Source organism: Melanotaenia boesemani, chromosome 13, assembly GCF_017639745.1.
Source record: "Melanotaenia boesemani isolate fMelBoe1 chromosome 13, fMelBoe1.pri, whole genome shotgun sequence".
In the NCBI taxonomy this organism is placed as follows: Eukaryota; Metazoa; Chordata; class Actinopteri; order Atheriniformes; family Melanotaeniidae; genus Melanotaenia; species Melanotaenia boesemani.
In genome coordinates, this window is record NC_055694.1 from 30,467,947 (window position 1) to 30,485,152 (window position 17,206).

At 40.9% G+C, this 17,206-nt stretch overlaps 1 protein-coding gene, 1 long non-coding RNA gene and 4 other non-coding genes across 7 annotated transcripts; 4 read left to right on the forward strand and 2 right to left on the reverse strand.

Annotated features, from left to right (window-relative positions):
* The first annotated feature begins 380 nt into the window (after window positions 1-380).
* trnaa-agc lies at window positions 381-453 on the forward strand. The gene has a single exon. It is a non-coding gene; the product is annotated as a tRNA-Ala (tRNA).
* Window positions 454-798: 345 nt separating this feature from the next.
* Window positions 799-880, reverse strand: trnas-gcu. The gene has a single exon. It is a non-coding gene; the product is annotated as a tRNA-Ser (tRNA).
* A 1,053-nt stretch (window positions 881-1,933) lies between these two features.
* On the forward strand, window positions 1,934-2,006 carry trnaa-agc. The gene has a single exon. It is a non-coding gene; the product is annotated as a tRNA-Ala (tRNA).
* Window positions 2,007-2,351: 345 nt separating this feature from the next.
* On the reverse strand, window positions 2,352-2,433 carry trnas-gcu. Its single transcript has one exon. It is a non-coding gene; the product is annotated as a tRNA-Ser (tRNA).
* A 3,555-nt stretch (window positions 2,434-5,988) lies between these two features.
* On the forward strand, window positions 5,989-7,573 carry LOC121651952. 2 transcript variants are annotated; one of them, XR_006012541.1, is made up of 4 exons: window positions 5,989-6,408; window positions 7,074-7,139; window positions 7,328-7,399; window positions 7,482-7,573. It is a non-coding gene; the product is annotated as an uncharacterized LOC121651952 (long non-coding RNA). The 2 variants fall into 2 exon arrangements; XR_006012540.1 differs by having other exon boundaries at window positions 5,989-6,211.
* A 2,982-nt stretch (window positions 7,574-10,555) lies between these two features.
* LOC121651929 lies at window positions 10,556-14,118 on the forward strand. The gene is made up of 4 exons (XM_042004398.1): window positions 10,556-11,512; window positions 11,626-11,781; window positions 13,103-13,195; window positions 13,454-14,118. The coding sequence occupies exons 1-4, from the start codon at window positions 10,601-10,603 to the stop codon at window positions 13,769-13,771; spliced, it is 1,479 nt and encodes a 492-aa protein (XP_041860332.1). The 5' UTR covers window positions 10,556-10,600; the 3' UTR covers window positions 13,772-14,118.
* The last annotated feature ends 3,088 nt before the right edge of the window (window positions 14,119-17,206 follow it).

A 17,206-nucleotide genomic window follows, 5' to 3' on the forward strand; every position in this document is an offset into this window, starting at 1 on the left:
ATCATTTGATTTGCAAAGGCAACCTGACAAGGATGACATTTAGCGTACTATGGCAGAAGACACCAGCTTAGCAGCCCATGGCTTTTACCCGTTAGTCCACCTTGCCCCATGTTTCTTAGTGCAAATAAACTGTGTAAAAGAGTCATCTGTAGACTTTCCAGGTCACATTTAAATCACTCGCTATTTATAAAGCTTGTGCCAAGAGAAAGTGTGTAAATTTGAGCCTGCATCCCAGAACCATGAAAAGTCTTATCTGTGTAACGTAGCCCTCCGAAAGGCTTGGCATTTGTGGTTTTATAGCCGCCTACTTTTGGCAAGTTCAACGCAAGCAGTGCACAACTGGGTTGGTGGCTGAAAATTGTCATTGCATGCTTGCGGTAGGGGAATTAGCTCAAGTGGTAGAGCGCTCGCTTAGCATGCGAGAGGTAACGGGATCGATGCCCGTATTCTCCAGATGGCTTTCATTTGCTTTTCTGGGATATGGGAGCACTGACTGTTAAATACACTGTGTGGACATGCTAAGTGGAATGCCATATGCTCTACGTGAGTGATGGAAAAAATATGCAGTCTGGAAAAAACTGACAAAGAGGCTCATTAAGCTGATGGCGTTCACCCACTTAAAATTGAAACAAAACGCTTTGATGTAATTCACAGACATTGCACATGATTGGACCATTCTTGGCTAGCAGCAGCAGGAGGAGACGCTTGGTGGCTAGAACTTGTAGTAACCAGGAAGTGATGGTGTAGGATAGATAGGTAAGGGTCTAGGCAGCTACCCTCGCCATATAAAGGCATGGCCGACGAGAATGGGATTCGAACCCACGCGTGCAGAGCACAATGGATTAGCAGTCCATCGCCTTAACCTCTCGGCCACCTCGTCTAAGAGCGCTGCTTCTCTCTGCACTTAAAACTGAAAACATGCGCTTCAGCAATTGGCAGGTTGTGTTTCAGTGACAGGCAATCCGTAGGCCTGGCTTCACAAGAAAATATCTCAATTCAACCTTATTTAACCCAACCAGAATCACTTTAATCTTAGCTAGGTGTTGCACAGGAACATTTGACAATTTCTGAGTAACAAATAAGTCTAGATGGATGCAGAAGCAAGTCAGGCTTTTTCACGATTGGGTCGGTTTTGCAAGATCTCAGCTTCCTTTTTGCAATTCTGGGGGCCAGTATCTCAAATAGCAGAGGGCTGGTCCGGCACGGCTGTTCTCCAGCAGGTTATCCTTATTCTTGTATTCACAGGTTGCAGTGGCTGTCTGTCATACTTGTTTCACAGACTGTTGCAAATATCATGAGCTGCATGTAAATGAGAGGACAATTTAAAGTTGTTAAAAGACAATAACCCTCAATAACCCCACATCTCAATGACAGGTAAGAAGCAAGTGTTTGACACATACAACCAACCGCATCAACATAGCTTGAGATAATTCAAGAATGTTAGAAGTGGCAAGCATAATACTTTCACAAAATGTGTTAAATTTAATCCAGCTTAAGACGAAGGACAGTTCATCTGGAATGGCAATTGAAAAACTCATGCAGGCCATTCACACATCATTTGATTTGCAAAGGCAACCTGACAAGGATGACATTTAGCGTACTATGGCAGAAGACACCAGCTTAGCAGCCCATGGCTTTTACCCGTTAGTCCACCTTGCCCCATGTTTCTTAGTGCAAATAAACTGTGTAAAAGAGTCATCTGTAGACTTTCCAAGTCACATTTAAATCACTCGCTATTTATAAAGCTTGTGCCAAGAGAAAGTGTGTAAATTTGAGCCTGCATCCCAGAACCATGAAAAGTCTTATCTGTGTAACGTAGCCCTCCGAAAGGCTTGGCATTTGTGGTTTTATAGCCGCCTACTTTTGGCAAGTTCAACGCAAGCAGTGCACAACTGGGTTGGTGGCTGAAAATTGTCATTGCATGCTTGCGGTAGGGGAATTAGCTCAAGTGGTAGAGCGCTCGCTTAGCATGCGAGAGGTAACGGGATCGATGCCCGTATTCTCCAGATGGCTTTCATTTGCTTTTCTGGGATATGGGAGCACTGACTGTTAAATACATTGTGTGGACATGCTAAGTGGAATGCCATATGCTCTACGTGAGTGATGGAAAAAATATGCAGTCTGGAAAAAACTGACAAAGAGGCTCATTAAGCTGATGGCGTTCACCCACTTAAAATTGAAACAAAACGCTTTGATGTAATTCACAGACATTGCACATGATTGGACGATTCTTGGCTAGCAGTTGCAGGAGGAGACGCTTGGTGGCTAGAACTTGTAGTAACCAGGAAGTGATGGTGTAGGATAGATAGGTAAGGGTCTAGGCAGCTACCCTCGCCATATAAAGGCATGGCCGACGAGAATGGGATTCGAACCCACGCGTGCAGAGCACAATGGATTAGCAGTCCATCGCCTTAACCTCTCGGCCACCTCGTCTAAGAGCGCTGCTTCTCTCTGCACTTAAAACTGAAAACATGCGCTTCAACAATTGGCAGCTTGTGTTTCAGTGACAGGCAATCCGTAGGCCTGGCTTCACAAGAAAATATCTCAATTCAACCTTATTTAACCCAACCAGAATCACTTTAATCTTAGCTAGGTGTTGCACAGGAACATTTGACAATTTCTGAGTAACAAATAAGTCTAGATGGATGCAGAAGCAAGTCAGGCTTTTTCACGATTGGGTCGGTTTTGCAAGATCTCAGCTTCCTTTTTGCAATTCTGGGGGCCAGTATCTCAAATAGCAGAGGGCTGGTCCGGCACGGCTGTGTAAGCCATTCACACATCATTTGATTTGCAAAGGCAATCTGACAAGGATGACATTCAGCGCATTATGACAGAAGATACCAGCTTAGCAGCCCATCGCCTTGCCCGCTCGTCCGCCTCGCCCCATCGTTTTTCATTGCCACATGCAAATATACTGTCTAAAAGAGTAATCTGTAGAATTCCCAGGTCATATCGCAGTTTCTCACAATCTATAGGCCTGGCAGCAAGAGCAAATGTAAAAAATTTAATCCCAGAATCAGGAAGTCTGATCTGAGTCATCTAGCCCTTAGAAAGGCTTGCAGTTTTTTGTTTTATACCCAGTTATGGCAAGACCAGTGCAAGAAGTGCTCAGTTGGGTTAGCGTCTGAAGATCTTTGTTGGCTTATTAAGTGTCAAAGGGGATTTAGCTCAAGTGGTAGAGCGCACGCTTAGCATGCAAGAGGTAACGGGCTGGATACCCATATTCTCCAGTAGGTTTTCATTGACTTTTCTGGAAAATGGAGACTATGGCATACTCTTCGGACTAGCTAAATCGGAAGCCATATGCTGTACACTAGTGACGGAAAAATATGCAGAGTGCAGAAAAAAGCTCACAAATCTGTAAGTGGGACATTGAGCTGATGGCGTTCACTTAGTCATAAAACGCTGACCAGAATTGCCTGAAGAAACTGCACATAAGAGGGCAAACGTTGGTTGGCAGTTGTGGCAAGATACACTTGGTGGTTAAATATGGTAGTAACGAGGAAGTGATGGTGTAGGATAGATAAGGTTTGTTGCAAATATTTTATAAGCATTTTGATTCATTTACTCATTTATTATTCATTTACTCATTTAAGCATTCTTATTCATTTATTCATTTACATTTTATCCTTAGATTTTAGTAACATGCATTAGGTTTTTGCTTTTAATTAATAGAACTACAGCTTAATTGTCATCATTGCTTTGCAGGTTACAGATAGTGCATTCTCATAAACTCATATAAGGTTACTGAGTTCAATACTGAGAAAACAGCTGAGAATTAGCGGCCTTGACAATGTTCTGGATGGCCACTAGGGAGTAATCTAAATATTGGTACATCTCTTTGCTTATCTATTCACTCCTAGCAGAACGGAATTTCCCAGTAACTCAGAAATCATTAAAAAGAATAGCCTTTGTGTGAATATTGTGAGAAAAATACAAGGGAGTCAGTAGAAAGGCAGAAAAAGATAGTGAAGCAGAGCATAGTATCTTTTTCCTTTCAGCTCTGACGCACCTCAGACAAAGGACCTGGAGGAATCAAATTCCCGGAAGAAGGAAGGACCACCTTGCAAAATACACATTCACATGAATGAGCACCACATGCACGCACATAGCCACAATGCATTGTATCACTATAAATGAGGAGGATAATTTAGTTAGGCGGGTCTTTTGGCTGAACCGAAGGGTCCCGACACTTTGTGTATTAGTGATCAGAAGCTAAGCTAACAGGCCTCCTTCTCGAGAAGATATGTATTGTTTTCTTATTACTGGCTTAACAAAGAATTGTCAATTCTACTCAAACTCTTGTGTTTTTGCCTTCTTTTAAAAATGTGGATTTTTGAACACTCTTCCTTCTGATGATTGATTTACAGGTGGTGAACAAATCTTTTAAAGCCAACAAAGAATATTTTAAAACTTCAGGTTCTAGCCTGCTACCTCGCCATATAAAGGCCCATGTGTGCAGAGCGCAATGGATTAGCAGTCCATTTTCTTAACCTTTCGACCACCTTGTCTCATAATGCTGCTTTTGTTAGCACTCAAAATTCAAAACCTGCGCCTCCCTCACAACACGCCTGGGTCTGCCAGGGCTGACCGGCATCCTCCACCACCATCTGAGCCAACTCACCACCAGATGGTGATCAGTTGACAGCTCCGCCCCTCTTTTCATCCAAGTATCCAGAACATGCAGCCGCAAGTCCAACGATACAACTACAAAGTCAATCATCAAACTGCGGCCTAGAGTGTCGTGGTGGCAAGTGCACATGTGGACACTCTTATGTTTGAACAAGGTGTTTGTTATGGATAATCCATGAGGAGCACAGAAGTCCAATAACAAAACACCACCCAGATTCAGCTCTGGGGGCAGTTCCTCTCAAAAATGGCCCTCTGAGGTCTTACTGTCTTTGTCCCCCAGCAGAACGAGGGAGTCCCCAGAAAGAGTGGTCTCCAACACCCTTTCCAAGGACTCCAAAAATGGTGGGTACTCTGAACTGCTGTTTGGTGCATAAGCACAAACAGTCAGGACCTGTTCCCCCACCAGAAGGCTGAGGGAGGCTACCCTCTCATCCATCCAATGTAAGGGCGCCAAGTTGGGGGACAATGAGCATGGGCGTCTCCACACCTGCTTGGCTCCTCTCACAGGGAGCAACTCCAGAATGGAAGAGGGTCCAGCCCCTCTCGAGGAAAGTGGTTCCAGAGCCCAAATGGTGCGTCCAACTATATCTAGCCGGAACCTTTCAACCTAACGCACCAGCTCAGCCCTAGAGCTAGCTTCTGCAGCTGAGGATCATACCACCAAAGTTCCTCCCTTTGATCGCCACGCAGCTCACACTGCACCCGACCCCTATGGCCCCTCCTGCAGGTGGTGAGCCCACGGGAGGGAGGGCCCCACTGCGCAAAAACCCCCAGAATCAATAGATATCTTTGCCCAGATACCCTTAGACATGTCTCATGCATGGTGATATGTCATGGATACTCTATGGCCATGACAATTTCAGATTTCATGTCCAGAGCATAACTCCGATCGTGGGACCACTTTGATACTGATAAAATCTGTAGCTCAGATTTGCCCCGGATATTGGATACTAGAAATTGGTTTTAAGTCCATATCATCTTGGATTTCAAAGTATTGATAAGAAATCTCTAAAACAATTGATTTGGCCTTTCTGCACAGGACTAGTGACATGACTGACAAAGTTCGCTGACCTGATCAAACAGACCAACGTTTCCTTAACCTTTGTCTTCCAGCAGGTTTTTCACCAGGACGCTGTTCTACTTTCACACAGGGATGATTCTAACTCTGATGCCATTAACTGTAATACACCTTTATTTTCCTGAAAGAAGGACTGATGACTGCATCCATCTACACTCAAAAAAATGAACAAGGGGGGTTGTGCACTTTATATTATATTTTTATTTTCAGTTTACTTAAAATACATGTATTTAATGAGTTAAAACATTTTTTTCTAATAAATCCAATGTAATTTTGTCTGTTGTTATCTTTAAAAATTATTAATGTGTCATTTCAACATAAAATATTTATGTCAAGTGAATTAGGACTGAAATTCTTCTTCCATCCAGAAGGTGGCAGTAGTAAAATGTCTGCTGCCATAAATTATATAGAGAAACTGCGCATGCGTAATTCCAGTTGAAGGACAACGTCTTTGTGCATTTTCTGGCGGAAAGTTTGATCTTTTGGTTGAGTTTAAAAAAGGTAAGCTAATATTTATTTTCTCCTATACGTATTTCGTAATATTTTAATGTTAAGCGTGATTGTATTTTGGTTTGTGATACAAGATGTGCTCTTTATTTTGAGGTGCTAATGAGAAAGCAGAAAACTGCTTACTCATGTTGGTCTGCTTTCCTCCCGCTTAGCCCCACCGATTCTCAGGCACATTTCATATTTTGTAGGTGAGTGAATATCCAAAGACGGCAAGAAAAGGCAGACAAAATGTATTAATATCCTAGCGGGTGTGCTTTTGACTCGGTTACGCCGGTCAAACCGTTTCATATTTAAGTTAGCTAAAATGTTAACGTTAGCTTTCGTGCTACAGTTAGCGTTCGAACAGACGCGCGTGCCACACAGCAGTAAACGGGCAAACGAAGTGGGTTTGCCCGCGTGCTGTACTGTCTCAATATTATAATAGTCTTTTATTCAACCAATGCATTGTTTTTATTGTTTATTGAGTTTAATTAACTGTTGTTAAACCTGAAATTGTGTAAGCTAGATTCTAAATGTGCTGCCTCATAGAGCAAACATGCGGTTTTCCTTCAATTTAATGTTAATTTTGAAAGCTAAGCCTGCCTCGTCCTTTGTTTCTTTATATATATACTCAGTTGATCCCTTAGAGGGAAATTTAAGTCACTCCTATACATTTTCAGTTTATTCAGGCTGTGAAAGGTATGGATTGTCCACAAGCCCATTCACTATTTTTTATTTTACTTTTTTTAAATGAAATATTATTTTTTATTTGAGTTGGATGAGTGAATGTTTGGTAGAGAATGATATTAAAGCAGAAGTTAAATCATTAATCTGTCAACATTTTTACATATGTCATCATGTTGCAATTTTTCAGGTCCTGAAGGATTGCTTTAACCTGTGCTGCCTGCTGGCTGGTTAAGGCACTGTACTCACTCAACAGGTATGATCACAGCTCACCAATTAATGACTGCGTTTTGTTGGCAGTATTTTTGTTTTAGAAACATTTAAATTAAGTGACAGCCTTATATTCTTTTGTTCCACTTGGAGCACATAATAAACCCCATTCATTGATTTAATTTTCTCATTTCAATTTTTTTATCACCTAACAATTAACATTTTGAATTTCAGATCTGGCTATAGCCTATATGTGCTCCCTCCTTCATTGATGTGGCGTAGGTGGCATTGCTGACTCTGCAAACGGTATATTATCAGTAAGATTTTTCTTCAGGAAATTGTCACAAGTTAAATTTTCTTGACTGATATATGTTGCTGTTTTTTCCAGACTTAAATGTGGCAGTGTAAGGGTTGCAGTTCAAAAACCTCAACTAGGGTCCAGTTACTTAAACATTATAGGTTAAATCATCCACATTATGGGCACAGGCACCCATATCCTTGCCCATATATTAGCTGTCCGTGTACATTTAAGTCATGGAATGCTCTCAGGTCGCATATATGCCGAGTCCATAAGAGAGAGACATCACAGCATACATTGTCTTTGGCCACATTCACCTGTCATGTTTGTGGATTCTCTGAAGTTAGCTCTGAAAAGGAGTATTTTACTCATATCAATTTGCATCTCAAAGCCAATGAAACAGTTTCCTGCACATTCAAGGGTTGTACATTTAGGACAAACATCTATGGGACATTTAAATCGCATAAAAACAGAAAGCACCTTGGTTATTCTTACAGTGACTTTAAAGATGGAATAGTTGCAGTACAAAACAGTTTTGAAACCCCAAGTCTTTCAGTTGAACATGGAGGCAGTGAACTATTAGAAGAAGCCCAGCTCGAGGAACAGTCTAGTTTTCAGTCAGACAGGTCAGAAAATGTTGAAAAGATGATAGAAGAGAAATTTGCAGCTATGTTGCTTAAACTGGAAAACGTGCTGCATGTTCCCAGTAGTGCAGTTGATGAACTTTTACAGGACTTGCACTTTCTGATGAGTTCTGCGTCTCTCACTACATTAAATTCAACTGTTTCAGATTTTTGTACTAAACATAATCTTGGTCTTAATGCAACAGAAATCCGGGAATTGGCTTCTGTGGTCTGCCTTTCAAATCCCTTGACAAAACCAATTGGAGACCAGGGCCCACTTAGCACTGCTTTCAAACGGAAACAGTACTTCAAAGACAAGTTCCAAGTAGTTGAACCAGTGGAATATGTTTTGGATAAGGAATGTAACCATACCTACCAATACATACCATTATTGCAGTCATTGCAGCAGGTACTGAGCAAAGATGGTATAGTCGATGATGTAGTGGAAACCTACATTGCTCACTCAAATGAAAGTGCACAAGAATACAGGTCATTTCAGGATGGAGATTTTTTCAAGCAAAATCAGTTCCTGTCTGCAGGGGATTTGAGAATAAGGCTGACCCTTTATATTGATGAGTTTGAAGTGTGCAACCCTCTGGGTACTTCCAGAAAGAAGCACAAACTTTGTGCAATTTACTGGATTTTGAGCAACTTGCCCCCAGGCCAACACTCATCTTTGTCCTCCATCTACTTGGCACTACTGTGTAAAAGTAGCTACATCAAGCAGTATGGATATGGAAAAGTTCTTGAACCTCTTTTGCATGATCTGGTTGTCTTAGAAGAGCAAGGGGTATTTGTCCCACATTTTGGAAAAAATATCAAAGGCACAGTACAATGTGTAGCCGCAGATAATCTGGGTGCCCATGGGATTGCAGGTTTTGTGGAGAGTTTTTCAGGAGAGTATGTTTGTCGATTTTGCACCGGACGTTTCAGTGACTTTCAGACCAAGCAGGTTCTGTCGGGTGAGTTTAGCCTTCGATCCAAAGATGGACACAAAGAACATGTCAAACGTGCAGTGGAGAGTGGAAAGCCATGTGTTGGTGTGAAAAGGAATTGTGTACTGACAGAAAATCTTTCTCATTTTGATGTAACAGCTGGATATCCCCCAGACATTCTTCATGATCTGTTAGAGGGTATTGTTCCAGTGGAACTTGCACAGTGTCTGGGTGTGTTGATATCCAAAAAATACCTCTCTTTGGACACTCTAAATAAAGTGATTCTTAAGTTTCCCTACAAGGGAGATGATAAAACAAATCGTCCCCATATTGTGCCACAGACATTTTTGAGCAAAAACACAATAGGTGGCAATGCGGCTGAAAACTGGACTCTCTTAAGATTGCTGCCATTCATGATTGGAGATGTTATACCCGATGGTGAACCAGTGTGGCAGATAATTTTGGATTTAAAAGAGATTGTTGAACTTGCTGTTGCTCAGATCCATACTGAAGAATCTGTTGGTTATCTTCAGTTCAAGATTTCTGATCACAGACAAAAATATAAAGAAGCATTTCCTGACCGGAAACTTTTGCCAAAGCATCACTACTTGGAGCATTACCCTCACATGATCCAATGTTTTGGTCCCCTGGTTGGAGTATGGACCATGCGTTTTGAGGCTAAACACCATTTTTTTAAGGAAGTTGCTCATCATACCAAGTGTTTCAAGAATGTTGCTCTGACACTATCAAGGAAACACCAGTTGATGATTGCCTATCACTTACACTTATTACATCCAGAGAAACCTGGAGTTGAAGTGTCAAGTCTATCAAGAGTTCCTCTTGAGGTGCTGAAAGATGATGTATCTTTTCCTATACAGCAGATGTACCCAAACATGGCAGAAGTGAACATGGTTAAAAGTGCAGATTTCAAGGGAATCAACTATAAAAAGGGAATGATAGTCATCTGTGGATTTACTGATGGGCTACCTGAATTTGGAGAGATTATAAGGATTTGTGTAATTCAGGATACACTGAATTTCATTGTCAGAATGTTCTCAGCTTGGTTTAGAGAGCACTACCGGGCTTTTGAACTGCAACCATGTACAACTGGCAAAATGTCCCTGAGAACACATGATGAACTGGCAGACAAGTACCCATTACATGACTACTTCGTTGGGTGCCTTCGACTGGTCACATTTAAACGATACCCCTATATTAAAAGCACGTGTTGAATATGTAAGTAAACACCTGGGATTGAGTTTACTAAATGTGCACTTTCTTCTTAGTAGCATGAGCAGCTAATACTATCTTGACACCCATCACCCATGTCTACTTTGCTGTATAACAGTTTCTATGCATGCACTAAGGCCTTCTCACCTTTGTCAAAAGTCTGAAAAGGATAATTAGGAACTACTAACACATTTAAGAAGGCCCTAGTGGTAAGATAAGGTTTGATGAACATGGCCCTTGTCTGCTTCAGGGTTTTTGTGTTTTTTGTTTTTATCAAAGCTACTTAATTTGTATGTGTATACTGAATTTAAGCTTACATTTTTGTCTCTTGTAGACTGAAGCTGGGATGATGGCTACACCAGTAAGGCTTCGGATTATCCTTGGTGCCAACAATGCTGAAAAACTGACCATTGAATCGGGCATGCCAAAGTCTGTTGAGGATCTTTCACATGTGATCAAGTGCCAGTTTGATATAGAGGGGGACATTAGACTCCAGTACATGGATACTGACTTTGATAACGAGTTTATTAATCTTAACCAGATTAGTGGTATTCAAGACAAAAGCACAGTGAAAGTCATTCACATTTCAGATGCTCCAGACCTCAGCCAAAGCAGGATGAGTGAGAGTACAGATGAAGCATCTTTTTCATCTGCCGACACCATTTTACTCTCCTCCTCTGATTCCGAATCTACTCGATCACAGTGGCCCACTGAATTCCCAATACCAAAGTTTCCATTTGATGTGGAGATGCAACTTAACACTGCAAACCAGGACTTCAAATCAAACGGAGTTCTTCTGAACCCTGGTCACAAACTTAAATCAGACATCTTGGAAAGTCTGGCTGAGCAGATCATGAAGTTCAAGGCGTACCCTTCAAACTCGGAGATGCAGTCTGTAGCTGAAGCTTTAATCAAGGAGCATCCATGTTTGAGAGAAAGGGGATCTTTCTGTGGTTTCTATGGATGGAAAACAAGCCTCAAATACAAGATGGCGAACTATAGAACAAAGCTTAGAAACCTTGGCTTCCCAGAACTGAGCATCAATTCCCTCAAGCACAAGCCTGCAGATAGACGTCAGCCTGCCTATGATGTGAAAAAACCCAGAAAGGCGGAGGTAAATTTTTGTCCTCCTTATCCTGCTGGAGAAACTGAAGACAGCCTCGAGGAAGAAAGACTGACATTGTTATCTGAGGTCAAGAAGAGACATAATGATAAAGTAGTCAGAGAGAAGATGGCCATGACCTTTGCATACAGGAGGCAGGAGGTAGTCAGAGACAAGCCCATGGTTGCCGAGTTCAAGATCAGATGGCCTGGATTGTTCACTGTGGAAGAGGTGTGAAATGCTTCTTAAATTGGCTATAATGTTGTTGATGTTCTTGTATGAAGTCATTTTTTAATATCTTCCAAAAATATGTTGTTTTTGTTTGTTTGTTTTGTTTTTTTCAGTTGCAGGCAGAATTTGTGAGGATCACTACTACTCCCCTCATCTCAAAGTTCTTTGAACAACTTGACCAACACACTGCCCAGCTCATCAAACTGGTCAAGAATAAAGGGGGCTCTGCAGGGCGGGAAATTAGCCTAATTTTGGCACCGATCTCACAGGTATGTATTGCTGTAAAACATTGAATTATATGGTGATCTTGACTAACAAGCACATCTGTGAATGTGCCCTAATTAGTAAAAAATAGTATTTGATTTTTGCTTACAAAGCCTGAGCAGCAACTCGTGTGTATTTCATACAAATTGCTGTGCAGTCACGTCACAATTAAAGGTACACCAAGTAACATTTTCATATTAATTAATCATCTTCGTAAGTTGGTCGATGCTAAAATGACACATTACCGGATGAATTGAGACCCCCCTGCCCCCCGTGCTGTCTGTAGCAAGAATACCATACTTGCAACTTCAGGGAGACTCCCAGCGTGAGAGAAGGAACGCTTTACGGCAAACAGATGATGAAGAAACACATCAGAGTAACGCGTACCAGTGAATACAAAGCTATGTGTCTGTGTTATCATACTTTACAGGAAAAGATGGAAGAGAAACAAATAATTACTGCTTTATTATTTATTATTGCTACCGGCTTTGTGATAACATTACAGGAATCAGCGTCAGCCGTGTCTCAGTTCACTGATCAAACTTCAAAGCTGAGATAAATCAGCGCTTGTGCAAATATCACACAAATACCATAATAATATCATAATAATGTCTGTTACTCTTTGAAAGCAGGAACGTGAGGTCTGCATCCAGCCTGCAGCTTCTTCTTCTTTCTGCTCTCCTCATTCTGTAATGTCTTGATCAACGCTGACTCGTGTCGAGTCCTCTCTCACTCGCTCTGAAGCTCTTTTCTTCTTCTTCGCTTCATCTGATCATATCCGACAAGAGTTTTCTGTGTATCTCTGTGTTCTCTGTCATGAATTCATGTTAGCAACAACCGCTAGCTGCTCTACAGCTCTCTGTCTCTCTCTGCTGGAAGCGGAAACACTGTTTGCCGTAAAGCGTTCCCTCTCGCGCGCTGGGAGTCTCCTGGTTGGTGTCCCTGAAGTTACAAGTGGGATATTCTCGCTACAGACAGCCGGGGGGGAGGCCGAGAGGGTCTTCATTCATCCTGTAATGCGTCATTTTAACATTGACCAACTTACGAAGATGATTAACATGAAAATGTTACTTGGTGTGCCTTTTAAAAGTGATCAGAACTGTGTTTAGGGATCAGATGTTGACATTTGGAATGAGTAACTGAAAGTTTCTCACCATAAAGCACAATGACAATTTCCTGATTCCCACCAAACCAAGGCCTCTTTTTTTTTCAGGTGTATCGATAAGTGAACATTATGAAATGTTCAGTTTTTGATTTGAAAGAGATTTCACAACAAGACGGAAGATGCTTCAATGTTTTCTTTTTTTTTTTTTTTTTTTTCTTCAGAGTGAAACGGTTGAAAAGAGAAGGGAGTGCATCCTGAGGGCACTTTGTCTCTACCTCAATGAAGACCCCAGCATCCTCTTCAAAGAATATCAGGTTTGAGATTTTAGTTTCTACCTTTTTATTCAATCAAATCTTAAATAATTAGTCTTGTTACTTAGTTATAATTTGCATGGAATCAGTTTTATATACCTTTTTTTTATATGTATTTTATTAGGTACACCTGTGCAAGCTATTGAAATCCTATACAACAACTTTATTATGCATTCTACTTTTAAGTTTGTACATTTGGAATTAAAAAATATGCTTGATTTCATTCTTGGGTTTTGTCCTTTCTTACTCTCCTATGTAAAGGACTGCGATGGTGAAGCTGTTCAAAGGGAGCTGGAGCAGATTACCTTTGCCATCTACACCATCAAAGTTGAGGGAGGTGATGCTACTACTCCTCCAGCTGATGTTGGCATTGTAATCGAGGGCGTTGAAGTTCTCTGTGACTTGGGCGACGTCGCCTCTGCATGTGCACTCTTAATGGGCGTCATATATGCACTGAACCTCAGTTATCCTAAGCAGCTGAAAGCCTTCTTTGAAGTGCTTCAGAAGATCTTCCTTCAACTCGATGCTCACAGACTCTCAACCAAGGTACAAATGCTCAAAAACAAGCTGTGTGAGTAATCCAGCTGTTGATTTTGATGCTGACTTTTTGTGGATTTTAAGATGTTTTATGTTTTCAGTGTTGAAGGTTTTCAAGCCCTCTTAAGTTTAGCAAAACCAGTTCTGTTTTTTTTTTTTTACCTATTACACCTACACTACACATTTCACAAGGAAAACTAAGAGCATTTGTAGCAAGTTGTTTGTTATGAAAATTTAAAAGCTGAAAATGTTTTGTTCTTGCATTGAGGCAGTTGTGCCAGTCTACACCAATGTCACCACCTTAAAGTATGGTCAATAATTGTTTTATCAACAGTGTTTATATAATCACTCCCATGTTAAGGTTGTGAATAAAAGAAATATGAAAAATGCATTGGGTGTACTAAATTCATTTGTGTGGAACCTGTTGACAAACTAGAATTATGTAGCCTGTACACATATTGTTTAAGTCTGCATAACATAATTGACCTTGGGTGAGCTTAAATATCTCTTGTTGATCCGAAGTAATTTTTTTAAGTTGGCTTAACTCAAAATCATTGTTTTACTCTAACACAAGTTTATTATGTTAGATGGACTCAAAAATTTAATTTTTAAGTAACCCAATTCAATTTCGTGGAACCTGTTGACACAATATATTTAATTAAACTCAACGTTTCAGTTTTTTGAGTGTATAGGAGAGGACAATAAATCCTTTTAAAAAATATGTGAATGTGCATTTTAAAATCAAACATGATATTGACAATTATGACAATTTGGGATAAACTTTTACAGGTTGAGAATATGATCAACATGTATACATGTGCTTGTTGTTTTTAATCTGTTATCACACAGCTGAGACTGCCTTCACAGGGAAGGACCCATGGACCTTGTGAGCAGGCTGGCCTAAGAGCGGCTGGAAAACAGTAACGAGGACCGCAGAATCCAATCCAAAAAAAAGGTTTTATTCATCAATCATAGAAAACTCACTCCTTCTGTTGCAGGGTAGTCCAGTCACCATCAGCAGCCACCCCTCAAATGAGCAAATCCTCCTCATTTATTCTCTGCTGCTAATTGGGCTGTATCATTCCCCCAACAGGTGCATTCTCAGTTATAACACATTTCTCTATTAAAAATTCTACAAAAGCTAAAAATATTCACACACTATATACTTAATATGACAACCATAAAGTTAAACCAAAAACCCAATATACAAATAACTCCAAAAATCTTCCTGCCACATGATCTCTCCCAAATCATTAAAAGAAATCCAGGCCACCTGAAACCCACTTGCCTGGTCACCCTGGAGAGGCCATGTGCCAGGTAAGTAAAACTCCATTACTTCATTAAATTACCTATGAACTTCAAATTTACACCCAATGTTCTGCCTATCACTGTTAACGGCTGTCTTTGCAGGCATCTGTAAACAAACCACATCAGTATTAAATAAACAGTTCAACCTTTGTGCATAATTGTAATTCTTTAAGTACCAAACTGTCAATTAATGAAATTGTATATAAAAACCAATTAGTGTGCTATACAATATTTACAAGTCCCAGGTAATGTAACAAACCTCAGCTTCGTTACAGACCTCAACAAACTGTCTCATAAGTCATATTTTGGTACACCGACTGCACTGGCAGTTTTCCTCTCCTCACAGGTCCAGAACTGACGTGCCTAACTCCGGAGCAGCCAAAGGACCTGGAGGTGACCCAGGGGTTCTGGGTCTGGTTGAAAGTGATAAAAAGAAAGTGGACTGAACCTAGGTGGACGGGTCCATTTGAAGTGACTGAAGCAACATCACATTCAGTCAGACTAAAGGGCAAAGGTGAAACTTGGTACCATCTTAACCAGTGTGCTCCAGCAGACTCACCACAGAGACCTTTAAAGGAGGTCAGAGCACAGCTGCAGGATGTGTAAATCTACCGGGAGGAGGTGGTGCCAGGGAAGTTGTTTGTTTTGTTTGTGTGTTTGGGATTTTTCTTCGGACTGGTATTAATTGTGTAAATAGTGTTCTTACCCATCTCTCCTTCAGGAAATGACACTGATCCTTCCTTGGTCCATGGGAAGTTCCACAGGAGCAAAAAGAGCTCTACTGGACTCCCTCAGATTGTGTTCTCTAAGGGTTTAACTGGTACTTCCCACAATAGATTTTTGAGATATAGTAACATGTGGTAATACCAAACAAGGACAATGGCAGAGGTGTGAAGAATACATTTGTCATACTATAGAACCCAGGCCTGATCGGCCAGACTACAGCCACAATAATCAATGCTCTTACTAGCACTGGGTGATAGCTAACACTGGCCCTTCTGACTGGAGGTATCGTAATAGGGCTGGATATAATGTAACAACTGAACCTGTGATTTATGGCAGATTGACCATTGTAAAATCTTTTTGCCCAGCTGGATCTCAACCAGGACATTGTAACCCTCTGATAATCACACTTAAAACCCCACAGCTTAAAGATACTGGATTGTATGTCCTGGAGGCCTTTGTGTCAGGAAAAGATCCCTTGGGTCATTTTGGTTTTAAGGCGATAGAGAACTCCACAGGTTTTGATCTGACACAGGAGGATCCTGACTTCTCAGCACTTCCCAAAGTAATGTATTCTGTTCCTACTAATGGCTATACTATTTCCCACAGAGTTGAGGTTGAAACAGGGATGCATCAAGTGAACATCTGGGTAGCAGCAAGGATAGAGCTTGCTCACTCAGTCACATCCTCCTCCTGTGTAGCCTGCTCTATTGCACATCCAACTTTGCTGACCGTTCCGTCTGTGGCTTCTACTAATTCTTCACTTCAGTGACGTGCAGTGAAGTTTTATGGTTGGTGAGGCACTGATTTACAATTGTAAGAACTGAAAAGAGCATCTTATTTCAATATTCATTCAACAGCATACAACTGGTAATGCTTCATATCCTATCAGCATTCCTCTTTCAATTACACTCACACACACACTGTTACTAACTCTTCAGTGAGAAAAGTACTGGCTGTCCTAAAAGTCGCTAAAAATTGCTAAATGACATTATCTAATGTGCATAATAGCCTGGTACATAGTAATGGAGGCTGCTGTGGAGAGAATGTCATGGGAAAGGCAAAAATGGACAAAAAGGCAAGCAAAAAATTTTTAAAAAGGCAAAACTAATAAAAATAAAACAAATTCTTTGGTTAATATTTTCTTTTATTCTAGTTTAATTTTATTAAGTGTAGGTTGTTTTCTAATTAGGAGGCTGCAACATTTCAATACACTTGTTTTCCTCCACACTTTTCATTAATAGACAATAATATCTGACAGTAAGCCAGCGCGAGATCATCCTGCAGCAGCTTTGAACGTTTCATTTTCAGCCAGGTCATGAAACAGGTGATCATCTCCTGCTCTGAATGCAGCTACTGCTGCTGCCAGAAGCCTCTTCTGGTTGCTTTTGGACAGGAGGGGCCTGTGCAGCTGTACCCACTCCTCATTCAGAAAAATAAACTACT